Source organism: Elephantulus edwardii, unplaced genomic scaffold (assembly GCF_000299155.1).
Source record: "Elephantulus edwardii isolate Elephantulus edwardi_28Jun2011 unplaced genomic scaffold, EleEdw1.0 scaffold00080, whole genome shotgun sequence".
Lineage (NCBI taxonomy): Eukaryota > Metazoa > Chordata > Mammalia > Macroscelidea > Macroscelididae > Elephantulus > Elephantulus edwardii.
This window is the reverse complement of record NW_006399830.1, coordinates 12,887,195-12,907,938: the sequence shown is the minus strand read 5'-3', so window position 1 is coordinate 12,907,938 and position 20,744 is coordinate 12,887,195. Positions and strand designations below refer to the sequence as shown.

Genomic DNA, 20,744 nt, shown 5'->3' with positions numbered 1-20,744 from the left:
TGACCTTGATGGCTGTGACTGGAAGAAATGAGAGAGGATACTTTGTATCAGTAAATATCACTGCGGTTCACTTTAGAAGCTGTCTGGACCGAGGGATTATACTCTGCTGCCGGCCCTAATCAACCTGTAACCGTGGGGCAGGGGTGTGGGGGTGGGAAGACATCGTGGTCTGCAGAGTTTTCTGTTACTAGTTCCATCGAGTCAGCACTGACTCACGGTGACTGCCCTGCACTTCCGTGCAACAGGACGAAACTGTGCTGGGCCATCTTCCTGATCATTGCAATGTCTGATTCCGTTGTCCTGTCACTCCAGTCCATTCCATTGAGGCCTTCTCACACTCACCTCTACCAAGTAGAATGTTCTTTTCTACAGTGATCCATCTTTCTTGATGGTATGGCTAAAGAAAGCAAACCAGAGTTGTTTCATCTTGGGAAAGAACTAACGTATATGTGTGTGTATGTTTAATAACAGGTGGTGACTGCTCTTTAGATTAGTCATTCGATAATCACAGAGTCGTTTATTTCCACTTTTGGTTAGCAGCTGAACGCTTATCCACTACATCACCAAGGCTCTTCTAGCTAGAGCTGGTGGTGTTTGCTGTGGAGTCGAAACCGACCCAGAGCTGACCCTCCAGCAGTGAAAACCTGCATGGGGAGAATCTGCAGGTGATTGCATGGGGAGAGATTGCCTGTCTTTCTCCCGCAAAGCAGCTAGTGTAGTGGATTTGAACTGTATGCTTTTGGAATTACAGCACATCTTCTTACCACCAGAGTTCCCACAGCTAGCGTTAGGACTTAAAAATTCCGCAGTTCTGACCCTGACCTTTCCATCTGATGAGCCTGTCTAAATACCCCATTGGTGCTGCCTCTGCCTTCAAGGAGTAGAGTATGCTCTTCCTTCCTCAGATGGTCTCTTCTCCTACTTTGTTGTACGTGAGTGTTATCTTATCAAATAGCAAGAGTTTGGCCATTAGAGAGCATGCGTTGATTTCCTGCCCACTTGGGACTTGTGGGACAAATGTTTGGCACAGGACTTTCTTAAAATGTTGAAAATAGCAAAGATGCCATTTCGAGGACTAAGGTGTGCCTGACCCAAACCATAGTAATTTCACTTGCCTCATAATGTATGTGAATAAAGAAGATATGTACCTTTGCATTAAAAGGTTAATGAGACCTACTGACTATAGCGTTGACTGCCGGAAGAGTGAACAAATATGTTTTGGAAGAACTTGTACAATCAGAATGATCCTTAGAAACAAAGATGATGAGGCTTCATCTCACATACTATGTGCATGTATCAGGAGAGACCAGTATCTGGAAAAGGGTATCTGTCATGTGTGGTAAAGAGGGGGGTCGGAGAGAAAGAGCAAGACCCTTGAGGAGATGGATTGACAGTGACTACAGCAGTGGGCTCTGACGGGCAGTGAATGTGAGGATGGCGCAGAGCCAGGCAGTGTTTGCTTCTAGTGCATGTAAGCGCGCTATGAATCAGCATCCGCACCTAAGTGTGAACGTTAAAGTAGGCCCAGGACCCAGGTGGGACAGGTGGTCTTCCCAACGGTGTAACTTCTATGACTCTCACGCCCAACCCAGACGAAACCCCCTACAGCTTACCCAGGCCAAGAGGGGTCTGAATGATGTCGGGGTTTTTTGCAGCAAAAACTGGATGCAGAGTTTCAGAAGAGACTGGAAAGGAACCGAATTGCTGCAGAGGAGCAGACAGCAAAGCGCCGGAAGAAGCGGTAAGATTCCATGGCGGCACCCCCACCCCACCACCCCACCCCCTGTTGGTCACAGGGCTGAATTCAGGGCCAGAAATGGCTGTGTCTGATGGGAGAGTGAGTTGAGGTCTTGCAGTAGAAAGCTCACCTGTACAGATCTCAAATACTAGAAAACAGACTACTCTCTTTCATTGCCTGGCCAGAGAGAAGTCATGGACTGCTCTAATTTTGTTCCGAGTCTCTAAAATTTAGAAATCGGCACTAAGGTGGTTGCACTGGATTTTAATGTTCCCTCCTTTTTCTCATTTTAACATCACGTATGACGGGGTGCTGTAAACAGACTTTCCAGTTAGCGCTTCCCTAGAACCTTGTGACCTGCTCAAGTGATGGGAGGGTATTTAGGTTGAAGCTCTATATGTCTCCTTTTAAAATAAATGGCCCCTCACCTTAAAACAGCTGATAACAATCCCTCAATAATCTTGGAATGGAAAAGTATCTCGAGTGTTTTCTGAGATGTTTTAATCACCTCAGAACTTGATCTTGATGTGTAATGAAAACAGCTTGTTAACATTGATCATATTTGTTATAGCAGGATTATAAGAAATGATCTTACAGGTTCTAATTGTAAAGTTCATTTAATTATAAACTTCCTAGTATGCCATAAGTGATTGTTTTCTAAACTATGCAGTAAAGTAGTTAAGGAATCAATGCTTTTATTTTTCATTTGCAGTCAGAAGTTAAAAGAGAAGAAATTATTGGCAAAGAAGATGAAACTTGAACAAAAGAAACAAAAAGAAGGTGAGCCGTGCTCATGTGTCTGGCCTGGTCTTTCTCTCGGTGGTTGAACTGTCAGGACGTGTTGAGGTTTAATATTTGGGGCTGGTTGACTAGCTACTGGAGAAATGAGGCTTTATTTGTATGAATTAGGAATCTTTCTAGCTGCAAGTGTCAGCTGAACTGGCTTAAACAAAAAGATTGGCTCACATTAAATCCAAGACAGACTTCCCTTCAGGCCGGCTGGTGAGGAATCTCTGTGATGTTACTGTCATTCACCAGCCCTCACTTTGTCCCCTGGTTCTCTGTCCTCAAATAGTCTCATCATCTTCTCCCGCCCTGCCCCGTCCCCCCAGTGGTTTGGAGATGCCTACAACTGTTCTCATGCTCCTGTCCTGCTTCAGTCTTACCCAAGAGGAGTGGTTAAGGGGTTGCTCCCACATCTTGTGTCTCTGATTGAGTCACCTGCCAAATCAATTAAGAATCTTTAACTACCAGTGCTTAAATATGAGTTCATTTTTCTCACATAACAAGACATACAATGGTAGGTAACTGCCTGGTGTGACTCAGCAGCCTATCAGTGTCAGGCCCAGCATCTCTGAAGTTCTCTTGGCCTTTGCCTGTAGGTGTGAGATGGCTGCTGCAGCTCCTGCCATCATACTTACATTCAAAGTGAGGCAGTACCTGTCTGGTCTTTTTTTTTTCATTGCAATTCGATGCTTCTTTATTCTGGTGATTCAAAAAGCTCTGGTCTATCTTTTTTGACTGGTTCTTCAGAAATACTTAGTCCCAACAAATGCTACCGTGTGACTTGCTGGCTAGTCCTGGATCTCTAGACCCTGCTAGCTACCAGCAGACTCAATGACCAAAGCACAGACGTGTCCTGACTGACTGGAAGCTGTCAGGATCGTCACTGGGAGCTTCATACATTGCTTCTCTGAACTGACAGAATCGGGGCTCTGATGACAAAGGGGGGCTGTAGGGGAGTATATTGGGACAGCATCCTACCATGCTGCCATTCCTGCCCTCCTCTGAACCCAGCAGCAGGCCAGGGGTGCCTGCTCCTCCAGGAGCCAATTAGGTTAAGAATAGAGGAGAGGACCCAGGAAAATGACAACTGTCCAACTCCATTACCAAATTGGCAGCTCTCCCCTGATTGATTCAGCTTGGTTCCTGGGGTTTTGTTTGTTATTCATTGACATCAGGTCGGAACTGACACATAGCTCACCCTCCAGCAGGTTTTCATAGACCATAAATCTTTGTCAGAGGTTTTTTTCCCGAGGAGCATCTGGTGCATTCAGACAACTTGCACCTCCTTTCGCGCAGGCCACCAGAGCTTCCTTGGTTCTTGGGTTGGTGAATGAGATTTCTGGTGTTAGGACAAAATCTTATTTTTTTAACATTGGAATATGGTTCTTACCAGGAGAGTATACTTACGAATGATAAGTTTCCTTTGTGACATACTGTATATGGTTTTAGACTGTTTCCCATTTTGCTAGGAAAAGTTATTTTATGGTTTTAGACTGTTTCTTATTTTGCTAGAAGTAATGGGACAGCTGCACCTCATCCTTCAGATAAACTACCCCATCACTTTCCCTCATCCACCCTCCCACCACCTCATGCACATGGGACTACAGAAGGACTTGGCTCAAAGACTAGAAGATTGGACACATGAGAGCCCATCTCATGTTCTTTTTTAGGGGATTCTGTAGCTTGGGCTGTTCAGAAATAGATTTCCTTGACACTGGGTAATTTGAATCTCTCCACGGTTTGTTTTTCCTGTTTGTTTTTGGTATTTCTCTGTTTCATGACTTCCCCAGACCAGTTCTTCATTTTTGTTATGTGTGACCGCTGAAGTCTCTGTTCAGACCAGCAGTCAGCTCATGATCGCCCAGGATTTCCTTAACTTCTTTGAGCCCGTGGGACGGGCCTTCACTCTGCAGGCACTTTGTCATTCTGCCTTGGCCTTTAGTTCCTCCTTGCACAGAGCCACAAGCGTAGCCAGAAGGAACGACTAGGGTCTTTTGTCTTGGGTGTGCCTCCCTCCCTGCACATGGGCAAGCCTTCTGGAGTCCCAGGAATTGAACTTTCAAAGCCCCTGTGGACATGACATTGCTTGGCTTTTCCTCTTAAATATCTTGTCTCCCCACTGTGTCATTACTTCAGACAGTTGAGCTGGTTAACCAGTGGTTAAAGTGAGGTTGCTAACTTAGAGGTGAGCGGTTTGAACTCTCCAGCTGCTGTTCGAAAGATGGAGCAGTCCATTCCCAAAAAGATTTTCCATGGAAACACCGGTGGTTCTTTCTCTTTCAGTAAGGTTGCTATTAGTCTTAATGACTTCAGGGAAATGGATTTGGTTTTTAAATTGATCTTTATTCATAAACCCTAGGCAGTTCACTCTGATCAAACTATGAGGTCAAAGGTTTCCAGGGAGCTGCCAGAGTGACAAAGGGCCTCCTCTGCCAGTGGCCTCTGGGCTGCTGCTTTTCAGTGGGGCCTCAGGGTTGGCTAAGAGGACAAGTTACAAAATGCTATAGATTTAATTGTTGTAAGAGTCCCTTCTTTTTCCTGAACAATCCAAAGAGCATTTCCAGAGTTGTAAAATAGATTGATGTTGATGGTTTTGCCAGCTTTCTTCGAGATTTTGTGGAGAAGCAGATGACCAGAAGGTCTTGGTCGACCACCCTGAATGTGCTTCCATCCTTTCTCATTTCCACCTGGGGGTTTGACATGTACATATAGATCTCTTTCAAATTATTGTTATAGATATTTTTAATTGAGATTTTAATGAAAGACTGTCGAGAACTTGGATTTCCATTCATTCATTGTTGCACATTTTCCTCCCCTCTTCTCCCCCCAGTTCATTTTTCTCTTTGAGAAGAAAAAAAAAATTCTTCATTGTTATACAAACACACACACACACACACACACACACCCCTCCACTTTACTATGCAGCTCTTATTCTGGACTCTTGCCGTGCAGATAATACTTAATCATAAATCCCTTTCAAATAGGTTTTTTCCCTTATCTGTTTCAATGCAGTGTACATTATTTATGCCCTCTTTTCTTCGTTTTCCCCCAAACCTGGTATCAGTCCTGTTATATAACAGTGACATTATGCAGTATTTGTCCTTTTGTGATTGAGATATTTTACTCAACATAATGTCCTCCAGGGTTGCCATTTTGTATAATATTTCATGAGTTCCTTGTTTTTCAGTGCTGCATAGTAGTCCATTGTGTGAATATACCAGAGCTTCTCTATCCATTTGTTTGTTGATGGGCATTTGAGTTGTTTCCAACTCTTTACTATTGTGAACAAATCAGCAGTAAATATGGGTATGCATATATCTGCTTGGATGGCAGTTCTAGTTTCTTTAGGGTATATTCCCAATAGTGGAATTGCTGGGTCAAATGGTAATTCTTTTTCCAACTTTTTGAGAAAGCACTATATTGCCTTCCATAGTAGTTGCACCAACAGTGAATAAGGGTTCTAGTTTGTCCACAACCTCACCAGCATTTGTTGAATGCTGCCCTGTTGAATTTTGTTGTTCTTACTTGATGAGATGATGTCTCCTAGTCGTTTTGATTTGCATCTCTCTTAGAGCTAGGGATTTTGAACATTTCTTCATGTGTTTGTTTGCCATCTGAGTATCTTCTTTGGTGAAGTGTCTGTTTATATCCTGTGCCCCCTTTGCAGTTGGGTGTTTATCTTGTTGAAGTGTACATTTGTATTTATATAAATGTATGTGTACAAATTTGTTGTGCATGTTACTCCATCGTTACAAACAGAAACTCAATAGTCTTAAGCCAAAACTGCTTTGTCTCCTCCCCTCCATCCCTTGTTACCAGTAACAAACTTTGCACTCTATACATTTGCCTCGTAGTGAGAAGGCACAGTATTTATCGTTTTGTGACCCTTTTATTTCACTGAGGATAATGTTTTCAAGCTCTATCCATGTTGTAGTGTGTATCAGAATTTATTTCTTTTCACGTCTACTCTCTGTAGACGGCACATCTTTGCTTTCCTGTTCGTCAGTTGCTAGACATTTAGGCTGTTGTGGACAGCGCTGCAGTGAACATTGATAGACGAATCTCACTTTTCTTTCATCCTGCTTTTTTTTATATACTTGGGTTTAGATTTTGCTGCGTCATATAGTCGTTTTGTCTTTAACTCTTTTAGAAACTGCCGCGTGAGTTGTACCAGTTTTCATTCCCATAAGTAACGGATGAAGGATCCAGTTTCTCCACACCCTCACCAGCACCTGTTGTTTTCTGGGTTTTGGAGCAGCCATTCTAGTGAAGATGAAGTGGTATCTCATTGTGGTTTTGATTTTGGCTTCTCCCTAATAACACTGAAGGCCTGCATCTCTCCATGTGCTTGTTGATAGTGTCCTTTATTACAGCGGGGATACTGGTTATTAGTGTTGGTGCTGTGGTAGAGTGGGCCGGATAATTACCAGTTCTGTTCTTTCTCCTTCTTATGCACATTTAACATCTTCTTTCCTGAAGAGTGTTTTCACTGGGTGTCTGGGTGCACAGCTGTTCTTTCAACCTTCAGAAATGTTGCCCCCCCTTCACTCTGGCTTCTCTGCTTTCTGATGTGAAATTTGCAGTCGTTTAACTCAATCTCCCATCACTGTTTTTCTGTGTCTGCTTTCAAGTTTACTTTCTCTTCAGATTTCAGCAGGTTGACTGTGATGTATCTGAGCATGGATGGATTTCCTCAGGTTTATCCTGTTTGGAGTTGGCTGGGCGTCTTAAATCTCTCAGGTGTCTGCCTTTTGCCTTCTTTATATACCTTCAGTTTCTCTACTCCAGTTTTCTTTATTTCTGTTCCAGGTGTCCACATTCACTTTTTGGAAAGAGATTTTAAATAACAGCTTCAAGTATTTGTCTGATAATTTCAGCATCTAGATCATCTGGTCTTTAGTGTTTCTTGATTGTCTTTTCCTGTGTAAGTTGAGATCTTCCTAGTTCTGTATATGCCAAGTAATTGAATCATTTTCTGTCCTGGATATTTGGAGTTCTGTCATGAGGCCCTGGGTCTTGTTTAAACTCTGTGCAGAATGTTGATATCTGACAGACAGCCAACCCAGTAGCATTCAGGACATGTCCTGACCAGAGTTGTGTTGGTTGTGGCTCCAATGTCAGTTTCCTTTTCAAAGCCTTTTCTGTGCTGCCTGGCTGCGTTCTGTATATGCATCACCAGCGGCCAGTCTGAGCGCCGTTCTCCGAGTTCAGCTCTCTGCTGAGTGCTGGCGTGGCACTTTGGGCCAGATCCATACACCTGCTGCCCGAGGTGGGCCCAGGACTTCTCACACAACCTTGGGGGTCTCTTCTCCAGTCTCTCCCTCACTGTGATCTCTTTGTGCTTTTTCATTTCCTGCACTCCCTTTTCCACAAAACTGGGGCTTTAGCCATCCTCCTCTGCTTCCCACTTCCTACACCTGTGCCTGTGGCCAGGGTCAAGCAGTAAAAAGACTTGTCTGGCTATCTTGTGACCGCAGCTCCTCTGATGAGAGAAGGGCTTCCCCATCCCTGGGTATTAGGAATCCCCTTTCTCCTGGAGCCCATGCCTGGTCCCACTGCTGAGTTCTGAGTCCCCTGGAGTCCAGCCGGAGGATACCAGAGGGGAATAAACAAAACAGGGTGCTCACTGCTCTCCTGTGGCACGTAGCCCCTCATCTGCTGACATTTCCCTTGTAGGATCCTTAAGTAGCTGCTCCAGGTAAAACGTTGACGCATAGGAGTCCAGGTGACAGCCTTGCAGCATCTTGTAGACCTTTCCGACTGGGCCGGCACTAACCTGTCGGGTGGATTTCTTCTCTCCCAGACTCGTCCTTTTATTCTGCTCGCCCGCGGTGATGTCCGAGGGGTCGTCAGAGGGAAGCTGAGGTGATTGAATAAACAACCTGTCTTAGAGGCAGTGCAGCCTGTGTGCTGCTGAGAGGCGAGGATGGTGAAACCTTCACGAACTTGGGTCATGTAAACAGGAGCGGCCATCCCTCGAGGAGGACATCACACTTAGTAAGGTAGACAGCGAAGGTGAGGAGGGTCCGCAGTGAGATGGGCCAGCACAGCTGCGTGACAGAGACGTGGGAAGGCTCAGGGGCCGCCGGCCGCTCTATTGTATGTGTGGTCATTGGTCTTTGTAGGTAGTTTGAGTCAGCTGGACAGCACCAAACAACAGCAGCAAAGTCCTGGGCTCAGCCACACTCTCCTCACTGTGACCATAAACGTAGTTCTCTGTTTTGAGTGAGTTTTTTTAAACCTTGTAAAATTGCATTGGGAAAGTCTGTCAGAGACCTCTCCAGAGCACTGAAGAGCAAAGACATCAGTCTGGAGGCTAAGGTACGCCAGATTCAGGCCATGGTCTTCGCAGTTACTTGCTATGCATCAGAGAGGTGGACAGTGACTAGGGATGATAGAGACTTAATGCCTCTGAGCTGTGGTGCTGGAGAAGAGTATTGAATATACATACCATGGACTGCTAGGAGAGCAGACAGGTTCATCCGAGAGAGGGTGAGACCAGGCTGCTCCTTGGAGGCAAGGATTCTGAAGCCTCATCTGACATATTTTGGACATGTTGTAAGGAGGGACCAGTCCTTGGAGAGGGACATCATGTTTGGGAGGGTGGAGGGACAGTACAGGAGAGGAAGACCCTCAATGAGATGGATTGATTCAGTGACTGGGGTAACGGAGATAGGTGTGTCAGAGACAATAGGTTAGAGCAAGGTTCAGAGCTGTTGTACATAGGGTCACTATGAGTCACAAGCAACTCAATGGCACATAACAATAACAAAATAGTAAGCTCATTTTTTCACTGAATCTAATACTGAAATTTGATGACTGTTGGATGCTTTTCTGGTAGTCTGGCACACCTTCTTTTGGGACTTCCCCCACTGATAAACCCAAGACCTCTGAAATAGAGAAACTATGGTCAGTTTGCTGTGAGTCTGTGCTCCTTGGAGTCGAGTATTTGTTACTTGGTTCTTGTTCATTGACGGAGACAAATGACAGCATCGCAGAGCTGGCATTTCTGAAGTCTTCCTTGGTGATCAGGCATCAGGGGCACCCAGTCTCCAGCACCTGTCTTTCATTTATCCACAGCTGTAAAGGATGTTCCGAGGTGCACGCCTCATTTTAGTCCTTTCAGATGCATTTCATCAGGCCTTGAACTTAATGTCTGCTGACCAGGTACACGTTTGTGCTGTGTTTCCTGGTGGTGTCACGTGGTGGGAACACAGATGTTTTTCATTCTGAGGACTGTGAGCCTTTAATCACTGGGTCGAGTATAAACAGTATAAATCAGTATAAACATGTAGGTATTGTTATTACTAATGAAAACAGACTAGGAAGTATCAGTGTGTCAGCTGAGGTAAGAATAATACTGTTTTGTGACATTTTCTTTCTATTTCAGTATGAAGATATGGACCCCATGCTATACTTATTATGACGTTAGTACCTGAACATACTAAAAAAGGATCCTCAATGGTCATGTATGTTTTGTACTTACTGAGCTGGAAAAAAGCACTCTTTTAAGAGTGATTTGTGTGCCATTTACAGTGGCTGTTCTGTTCGCCTCCTTGCTTTCCACATTGTGAGAGAATATATAGATTTTTAAGTTGCCCAATTGAAATGTTGGGCCACCAGGTGGCTTCTGTGCACAGGGTTCTTGAATTTGTAGGTGGGGAGGTCTCCCAAGGTTCCTTGAGCTCTTGACTCCTGAAAAGGAGGTAAAGGCAGCCGACTCACAGTCCTGTCCTGTTGGGGAGGAGGTACATTCACTTATTTTCCATGTTGGTCTAGTAACTCTGTTTTTTTTTTCTATAATTATATTTTATTAATTTTCATAAACATTTACAGAGATTTTGGGCTTCCACTCATTCATTGTTGCACTATTCTCTCTACCTTCCTCCCAGTTTGTTCTTGTCCAAATGCCACAGTGCTTGTCAAAGCCAGTTCTGATTAATCTTCTTTGTCAGTGTATCCTTTGCCGTTCCCTATCACTCCTCTCTGAGAGAGACTTCACCCTGAGTCATAAGGAAAAGGGGACGGCGTATTCTCTTAGCTACTTCCTGCTGAAAAGGGACGCTGTGGGTTTCAGGGTGAAGATCTTCTCTCACTACTCTAAAGGGCCCCTTTGGCAGTAGGAAACACATAGACTATTATGGAGATTGATTTTGGAATTCAGATGCACTCTTATTGATTGTGCTTGGCTGTACATGTCTAGTAACTCTGTTAACAGACCCTGCCGTGTGAGATTAATGCCTGAATGGCACCATTGGATGGCCGTAAGCCAGTTTAGATTATGAAGCCTTGAGGTTCTCAGGATATAATCTTAACGCTAGGGTTACCTGTCCTGACAAAGACCGAGGGATCCTGGTGGTCCCAAGGTGATTTGTTTCTCAGGACGTCTGGAGCAGGCTTTCTCAACCTTGGTCTTGACATTTGGGATCAAATTCTTTTTGTGTTGTAAGAGACCACCTTAGGACAAAACAATACTGTAATGTTATTCTAACTGCATCGTTAACTGTTATTACGTAAACAGTGGTGCAGGAACAGAAGGGCAGAGTGACCTGGCATCCACACTCTGGAAGCCTGCCACCGCGCCTCTAGATGTGGCAGTTATGGTAATTGCACACCATCAGGGGGGACAAGGGACAGAGTTGTTCTCTATTGAGGGGTGCTGATCTAGAGGCTGGTATCTGGGGTTCAGGAGGCCCCACTCAGTATGTGCTTTCAGTGCAGCAGGTTTTTTGTATACATACTAATGTTGGCAAACTGTCCTGTGTGTCATTTGACAGAAATTTCTTTTTTTTTTTTCTATAATTATATTTTATTAATTTTCATAAACATTTACAGAGATTTTGGGCTTCCACTCATTCATTGTTGCACTATTCTCTCTACCTTCCTCCCAGTTTGTTCTTGTCCAAATGCCACAGTGCTTGTCAAAGCCAGTTCTGATTAATCTTCTTTGTCAGTGTATCCTTTGCCATTCCCTATCACTCCTCCCTGAGAGAGACTTCACCCTGAGTCATAAGGAAAAGGGGACGGCGTATTCTCTTAGCTACTTCCTGCTGAAAAGGGACGCTGTGGGTTTCAGGGTGAAGATCTTCTCTCACTACTCTAAAGGGCCCCTTTGGCAGTAGGAAACACATAGACTATTATGGAGATTGATTTTGGAATTTAGATACACTCTTATTGTGCTTGGCTGTACATGTTCATATCCTTGAAGATGTATCATGGGGGTGTTGCAACCTAGAAGACACAATTTTGACTAACAAGTTATAAGTACATGAGTCCAAAAATTATGGAAAAGTAAAAGAAAAGATTCTTTCATTGTTTTACAAACCCTCCCCCAGGTCCCCTCCACCATGTAGCCCTCGCTCTAGTCTCCTGTGATGACAGAATACCCAGTTATATCTCTCTTTTAAACAGTTCTCTCCCTCCTCTGACAGAAATTTCTGGACTACACAAAGAAGAATAAAGTAAAAAATAAACACTATATAATTCTTAACAGAAATAATCACATGAACATTTTAATGTGATGTATTTCCATTTTTAACATAACTATATATATATATATATATATATATATATACACACACACACACACACACACACACACACACACACATATATATTTTAATCTAATTAAAGGCCCTCTATGAGGTGGATTAATTCAGTGACGGGTAATTGGGATGGAAGTCTCAGAGACAGTGCGATTGGCACAGGACAGAACAGAGTTTAGGGCTGTTGTACATAGGGTTGTTGTGAGTCACAAGTGACTGGACGGCACATAACAACAACAATTAAAAACCCAGTCCCGCACATTACAGCCCACAGACAACCTGCACTTCATGATAGTGTCATGGCTTGACCTTTGGGTGCAGATTGTGTAGGCTTTTCTTTCAAGCTGCCTCAGGCTGAATTTGAACCACCAATCTTTCAGTTAATAGTCCTGTATGTAACCATTCCACTAGGAGCCCAATATAAAGATGCTAATTATCCATACCTTATTTGTATAAACACCATATTTAAATTCCCAATTTTATCGTGGACATTGTTTTATAAATATTTCTCCATGTCCTTATGATTAATTCCATAGTACCAAGATTTTTTCCCTAGTTAGCTGATTGATCTGGCAAAAAGAAGTAATACCAGTCTGCTACCTTTGCATTCACTGACATTTACCTAGTATTTCTACAATCAGTAAATAAAATTTGAGATCCCTGGATCTTAAAATATTCTATAAACAGTAGTGTCATGTGATAGGTGGCAGCAATGGGGAAATGCAGTCCCATCATCCTAGTGGATGCTAGTACATCCCTTGCCATCATTTTCTTTTCCTCTCTCCATATTTACACTTGCTGTACATGCAGTGTACTTACATGCAGTATCTGAGCAGTTTCCCATTTCATTTTTAACATTGTACGTATCTTTATTATTCATAATATCCCAACAGTTGGCTTGCCATATTAAACTTCTTTCTTCTATGTTAGACACTAGACTGGTTCCAGTTTGTCTCTGATACAGAAGTGAATATCATGTACTTTATGAGTGAGTGCCTTTTGAAATGTATTGCTTTTTAAACTGTATTACTTTCCAAAGGCATGGAACTGGTTTCTACTGCTATCAGCAGCATGTAGCACTCCACACTTTCCCACGCCCTTGCCTGCACTGACTTTTACAGGTTCTTCTACATGTGTATAAGAACAATGCACATCAGGGGAAGACAAGGTCTTACTAGGGATTTAATAAAAGCGTTATAGAAATGAACATTCAGGTGAGCTCTGGTGGCCTAGTGGCAAGAAGCTGCACTTTAATCCCAGAGATGAGCAGTTTGAATCCACCAGATGCTCTGCTGGAAAAGGAGGGGCAATCTCCTCCTGTACCAGTCAGATCTGATTTGACGGTACACACAAAAAAAATTAATAAAAAGAAAAAATTTTTTTTAAAAAAGAAATGTACATTCAGATCTTGTGGCCACCACTCTTCCCATGCCTGCTCCCTGTTTACAGCCTCCAGAGCTCTTTTAAAAACCCACGTTGGATTAACACTCATTCTTCTGCATCAACAGCAGTAGCTTACATTTAGTGAACATTTATTAGTACTACCATGTTTAGTTCTGAGTGTTTACTATCCTTTTAGTGTTTTTTAATCCAGCAGCCCTGTGAGATCCGCCGGCTTCTCCCCATTTTACAGATGTGAGGGACATCAGTCAGAAAGGCCCTCACAGGGCTGCAAGGCTAGCGGGCACCTGAACCAGGGTTTGATCCTGCTAGCACTTTGTACTTAACCCATGAGAGTATCCTGCTTAACACCTGGCTCATAGCAGCTGCCTTTCCTGCCCCCTTGTCTGGCATCTCCCGTCCACGTGCCCTCTGTGCCAGCCCTCCTTCCAGCCTCTGTTCTAGAGCCCCACTGCACATGCTCAGGCCTCTCTACTCTTTTTCTTGCTGACCCCTTATCTGCCGGGAGACTCCACTCCTCCTTCCTGCTGGAGTGTTCTGTTCTTCTTTATGTAAAGCCTTTCCTACCTTGCTCCCCGCCCCCAGCCTAGCAGGTCGAGTTTTTCCCTTGCCTTTGCTCCACTAGGGTTCTGCATGTACTGAGCTGTATACCTGCTACATTATATGCTGTGCTTATCCATCCACTGGTACAGTCGCAGTTCTATGTGACGTTTTATTTGTTTTGACATGTTGGGGGGTGGGGTTTTGTTGTTGGTTTTATTTTTAAATTTCAGGATAGTTTAGATTTACAGAAAAATAACAAAGCTAGTAGAGAGATCTTCTGTCTAGTCTGTGCCCAGTTTCTCCCATTGTTAGCAATTTACATTAATATGGTACATTTGTCACGATTAATGAACCACTCCTGATACATTGCTATTAACTAAAATCCATGTTTTGGGTTTTTTTTCTGATTTCCTTTGGTTTTGCTTAATGTCTTTCTATTCCAGGGTCCCATCTTAGAGCACATTACATTTAGTGGTCATCTCTTTGGGCTCCTTTGGCTGTAAGAGTTTTACAGACTGGTTTTCGTTCCCTTGAAATTCCTTTGTGGATTGTGTCTTCTGTAGCGTGTCCCTCAGCTGGGATTTGTCTGATAGATTTTCCTCCTGTTTGGACTGAAGTTAAGGTTTGTAGGAGGAAGACCACAGAGGTCAGGTGCCACTCTCACCTCATCAGATCACAGGAGCCAGACATGGACGTCCTACTCACTGTTGATGCTGGCCCCGATCACTAGCTGAAGTCCTGCCAGGTTTCTCCATCATAACAAAATAAAACAGAAACACAAGCCAGTGCCATCCGGTTAATTCTGACTCACGGGAACCTTAAGGGTCTGGAGAAGTCAGGTCTTCATAGCTGTGGACCTTTTAGGAACACATCACCAAACTGTTCATCTCCAGTCCCTCTGCGTGGGTTCCAGCCACCGACCTTCCGATTAGTATCCTAGCACTTCACTGCTTGTGCCACCAGGGACTCTTTTCCTGCTGTGCTCACAACACCCCTGCCTGTACCCTGCTCCGAAAGGAAGTCAGTAGATGCAGGCCGTGCTTGAGGAATGGCCGTTGAGCACCTTCTCCTTGAGCCAGAGAAGCTGCAGAAACCATTTGGGATTCTTATGCAGGGGAGATTTTCCTGTTCTTTCCTACCTCCTTTCCCTCCTCCCCTCTGATTTATTCATTCAGTCATGTATTTATATCCATATAGACACATGGCTATTTCTTCTGTACTTTAGGTGATAATATTTGGTGTTAGGTTATGATTACAGGGGTTTTTTTGTTGTTGAGTTTGTTCCGGGTTGGTGGTTGGGAGCTCTCACAGGTGGTTCCTGTGTCCTTTTGATGGATGTCCTTGTTGTAGGCTGACTTTTTGTTTTGTTTAGCACTTCTTTACTTTCCGGCACTACAAGATACTCCAAGCCTGTCTTTTCCATTTTCTGCCCCAGTGCTAGAACTGGCCAATTCTCCAAGGGTTCCTTTTGTGGCAGGATGATGCTCTAGGTTCTGGGGGTGCCACACATGCTCATTGCTACTGTGAGGTTGTTGCTTTTAGCCCTTCTCAGTTGATAGAGCAAAGGAGTAAGTGTGTGTATTGACCAGTGTATGTGCACATTTCTATGGCTATTTTTATATGCGTCTATCTGGAGCTGTATTAAGCTAAACATGAGTTCATACCAATGCCTCCAACTATAATTCGTTACCGCAAGGCTTATTCTAGCCTTCTCCCCTTGTTTTTCTGTAGCCTCCCACCCCACCAGCGAGTAACCAGACTCCCACCATCCACCATGGTCTTCCTTAGCTGCCCAGGCCTCTGTATGTTAGCATTTCAGAATCAGCTCCTTTTGCCTTTCATCTTACGGATGGCGCTTCTTTACAGAGTTACTTCTCTCTCTCTGCCGTTAAGTCAGAACCAGCTCAGAGCTGATCTTCCATCGGGTTCCCGAAGCTGTAAATAAGCAGGAGGGCGTTGCCCACCTTACAGACCTCAGCCGTTTTCAGGAGTTTCTTAGGCAGAACCCTCTCCCTGCACTCTGCAGGTTAGCAGACATTAGATCCTTTTCTCCTCTTCTTCATTTCATCCTGGGATTCTCTGGCCTCTTCACCGTTTTTGGTTTTGCTTTTTAATCTGTATGCAGTAAAATTCACTTTGTCCTGTGAAACCCTGTGGACTTTGACAGATGCATAGTGGCATGCGTCTGCCATAGCAGTGGCTTAAATTTAGTTTCAGAGTCTTGAAAGAGCTGTGTTTCACCTAGTCAGCTTTTCCCCCAACCCTGGGCAACCTTAATCTGTTTCTCAGTGCTCTGACTACCCTCTCCATAGCTTGGCCTTTCCCACGTATTGTGTTAATGGAAGCATCCCGCTGTAGCCTTTTCAGGCTGACATCTTTCTCTTCTTGTTGGTGCCATTGAGCTGGCACCGACTCACAGTGGCACCTGTACAACAACAGAAACCCTGCCATTCCCATACTGGCCTTACAGTCTCTGTGCTTAGCCTGTTGGTGCAGGCACCGTGCCCAGCCCTGTGGGTGAGGGCCGTCCTCGATCGCAGGTCCTCCGCGTTACCAGGCAATATGCCCTTCCTGTTGCCATTCCCAGCGTATGTGAGACAGTCTCCCCGTCCTTGCCTCCAAAGAACATTCTGGCTCTGCTTGTCCCCATACAGGCTGGTGGTGGTTCTTTCATGATATATTCAGTATTCTTCACTAGCACTGCAGGTCAAAGGCGTCAGTACTCTTCAGTCTTCTTACAGCCTCCAAGTTCATTCACATCCTGCTCCCTACACTGTTTCAGTTATTAATGGTTGTGTGAAGCAGTTTCTCTTAGTTTTGGTCGTACCACGTAAGCAAATGAAAGCTTCACTCAATCCATGTCGTAAAGTTAGATGCTCCTTTGAGGAGGCCGCTCTTCCTCAGCATATTTTGGGTGCCTGGGGGCCTTGTCTTCTGAATCTCTATCAGACGATGCTCTGCTGCTCTTGGTGGATCTTCAGTGGCCCAGCATTTCAGGAGTGAGTGACCAGGCCTGCTTCCTAGTCTTACTGTAAAAGCTTCTCAGAAATCTGTCCACCATGGGTGGTCCTGCTGACACTTGAAATACCAGTGGCATATCTTCCAGCTTCAGAGTGACACGCAGACCACTGCTTTATGTCAAACAGTGGTCTTTCACTTACTAATGAACCTTTAAGAATCATGTCTCTGCATAGCTTTATAGCCCATTCCTTTCTCTTATTGAATAAAATGTCATCATGTGCATATACCAGGTTCTGTCTGTCTGCCTGTGAAGGACATCTGGACATCTTGGTTGTCATCATCGGAGCAGGCTCAGCTCCCACCCCGCCCCCAAGCATTCCTGAGGAAAGGGTAATGAGGGCCACTCCTGGCTCTGTTGATGGCTTGCTGCACCCCCAAGGCAGGCCGACAGAGCCCCACCCCTTTGTGGAGCATTGCACAGCAGACAGCTCAGCTGGTCCAGTCCACACTGCTGTCAGCCTCAGTACCAGCTTCCCCGGCTTTGAGCCCAAGCTAGACGGAGGTGCCTCCAGTATGAGGCATTTTCAGACAGGATTCCCGCCTTGCCTTAGATAGGTGATGCATGTTACCTGTGCTGTGTCACCAGCAGTAAAACCATATAATCAAACACTTGATTGCACCAAAGTCAGCCTTGGGGAATTCCAGATGCTAGATAATTAGAAATGGAATATATGGCAGAAGTAGTGGAAGACTGGTAAAGAGAGTCTTGGAAGTCATACTCCGTGACAGACAACTGCATTTACCAAGAGCACCAGCCCCTTGAAAGCTGGAAGTAGACTCACTCAGCAGACAACTCATTGTCAGAGCTGCTCTTAGCTGACCTTCCAGTGGGTTTTCAGAGGCTGTGAGCTGCACAGGAAGAGATCGCTCATCTTTTTCCCTAGAGTGACTGGTGGATTTGAACCATGTGTTGTTGGGTTGGCAGTACAGCTCTTTACCCACTAGGCTACTGAAGCTTTCTACTCAACAGACTTCTTGATTTAGATACCCTATGTCGGTGGGGATAAATAACACAAAAACAAACCCAGGCCAGTTGTCTAGGTCCCTGTCTGGCTGGGTTCCTGTCTGAAGCACCTTTGAACATTAGATGACATAACTTCTCTGAACTTTATTTTCATTCTCTGAAAACTAATACAAAATAATGGTACTTAACATTGTAAAGGAGCCGTGATGGTGCAGTAGGTTAAGTGTTGGATTGCTGACTGAAAGGACAGTGGTTCGAATCCACCAGCCATTCTGCGGGAGAAAGTTGAGACGGCCAGCTTCAGTGAAGCTTCACAGCCTCAGAAACCAGACGGGCCGCTCTGGTTGGAATCAACTCAATGACCATGAATTTGGCTTTGGTTTATCATACAAACTATGTTAAAATTAAACACGATCATATATTTAATGACTTAGCACAGTGCCTGGTCCGTAGTAGCTATTACTACGTGTAACAAATCCTAGCTAGTAGCTTACTATCCTTTGTCCTTTTGAATTTCTCATTCTTTTTGACATGATATTGGGGAGGAGACACACCACTGCCACCAGCTGATCCCGACTCCCGGCCACCCCGTGGGACAGCGTAGAACTGCCCCTTACAGTTTCCAAGGTCCTCCACTTGCTTCTGTAGAACAGCTGGTGACTTCAAACAGCCAACTTTCCAGTCAGCAACCAAGTGCTTAACCACTGTGCTACCCTGATCTTCTGAGCAAAAGAGATTGATACTGTAAATCAGTGACATGAAGTCCCAAAGATGACATGCGCTGTGGCACCCGGAGGCCTCTCACTCTGAAGCTCTTTGCTGAGCAAAACTCGGTGCATGTATGGCTGGTGGGTGCTGGCCTGAGTACATTTTCGGGGCCCTGGTGAGCCCCCCGTTGTGCATTGATGAGGACACCCTGCCTGTAGGTGGCAGCCCAGAGGGGCTGAGCTGGAAGATGTGGTCTCTGGCTTTGCACCGTTCCAGTTCTCTCCCATTCCTCAGGCGCCCAGAAAGAGAGGGAGGAGTTGTTGTGGGAACACGCTGTTCCTGTACTCAACTGTGACCAGCTCAGCTGTGCTGTGGGTGCTGGCAATGGTGAAGGGGGAAGGTGGAATTTCAGGGCTGCACATGGGGTGTCAGGAGGGAAGGCCTCTGCGTCTGTGCTAGGGAAGAGCCAAGAAGCTGGCAGATTTGTTGTGGGCAGAGCCCTCTGCTACCCAGTTTTTAAAACTCCATTTGCAGGCTGGTGAGAACTTGAACTTCACCAGGAGTGCTGTTGGCCTGGGTTGACACAGAGGGTAGGCTGTGGAAGGCACCCTGCCTGTATTAAGGGCCATGTAAAATACAGGGAGACCTGGTTGACAGGGCATTGGGCTCTCCTCTTTGCTGCTGGGTCTTTTGACAAGGACAGGTCCATTCGTCAGAGCAGTAATGGAGCAATTCTGTGACCGACCCTTCGTACCTGGGGACCAGTATTGGGGATTGATGGGATTGGCGGACTGGCCCCTGACTCCTTGCTTCACAACTCCCAGTTCCAGATTCTCTCCAAAAGCCCCGTGGTCGCTGAGGGAGTCTCTGAGGAAGACAGACAGCTCAGTGCTTGACTGTCAAACAACAGGCTCGTGGTTTGAATCTGCCTTGAGGCACCTGAGAAGCAAGTCCTGGCAGTCTCCTTCCTCAGAGTTGGCCGCTAAAACCCTGTAACACGGCTTTACCCTGACACAGAAGTGGAACTGACTCAGTGGCATGTGCTTTGTTTTTTTCCTTCTTGGTGTGAATTTGTATCTGATCATCCCAATGTCATGTGGTTACAGGACCCAGTCAGTCCCAGGAGCAGCAGCCCAGCAGCTCTGAGGAGGCGTCTGGGACCGAGGAGGAAGAGGATGGGCCCAGCTTCATCATGGGCCGGTGATGACGTTTGCCACGGCAGCTGTCTGGAGCCTGGCTCGTTCCGTGTCCAGGGCCTCAGAAGTGGTCAGCACGAGCAGGAGGGAGAGGAGGCTGTGTCGGACTCAGCCTGTGGGCCAGAGGGACTGTCCGCTGCCCTCCGAGGACCCTGGGCACAGCTGTCCCCACTCCTGCTATAAGGAAAATGGACCACTTCCTGCCACTGGTGCCTGTTTGCACATGTTTGAACAGTGATGAATTTGAGGCTCGTTGCTACAAAAGGAACTTTGAGTAAAGAACAGAAAACTCGGTTTTGACCTGTGGAAGTTAATTACAAAAGCTACAGGAAAGGCTGTGAAACGACACAGGAGAACGGATCTCAGAGCTCCTGGTGAAGGGCTCTGACTCACAGGGCCAACAGCTCCGCTCTAGTCAGCCGCATCGCGGGGACCTGGCCTCCATCTCCTTGGGGAGCACGCAGGCAGTCCTGCAGGGTACCTGTCCACCTGGCGGCTCCCAGACACCGCTTTATATAAGGGAGGTGCAGGTGGCCAGGGCAGAGCCATTGAGCTCAGCCCTAAGAAACGGGACTTGATATGTAAAAGGGGCCTTTTAGAGACAGTTCAGATCGGGCTGAACCAAAGTAGGAGATACAAGGAATTCTAGCCAAGCAAAGTCAGGGAGGGGAGTGAATTACCAGAAGCCTCTTTTTTTCCATCCTGAAGTCAGAGTGGATTTAAACAGAACCCAGGAGACATGACCTGAACCTGTGGGTAGAACTGTCAGAACTCAGGCCTTCCAAACTTTCCTCCTTCAGGGTTTTCAGCTTGGGTCCCATGGGAAGCGGGGTTGGAAGACT

The 20,744-nt window shown here is 45.4% G+C and overlaps 1 protein-coding gene across 1 annotated transcript in view; it reads left to right on the top strand.

Moving 5' to 3' along the window:
• The window catches only part of PRKRIP1 (PRKR interacting protein 1 (IL11 inducible)), a 28,465-nt gene extending 8,555 nt beyond the window's left edge, over positions 1-19,910 (top strand). The window contains exons 4-6 of the mRNA XM_006889704.1: positions 1,656-1,741; positions 2,451-2,518; positions 19,813-19,910. Of these exons, the coding sequence (XP_006889766.1) occupies positions 1,656-1,741; positions 2,451-2,518; positions 19,813-19,910 (252 nt within the window). The remainder of the gene's footprint in view (positions 1-1,655; positions 1,742-2,450; positions 2,519-19,812) is intronic.
• The last annotated feature ends 834 nt before the right edge of the window (positions 19,911-20,744 follow it).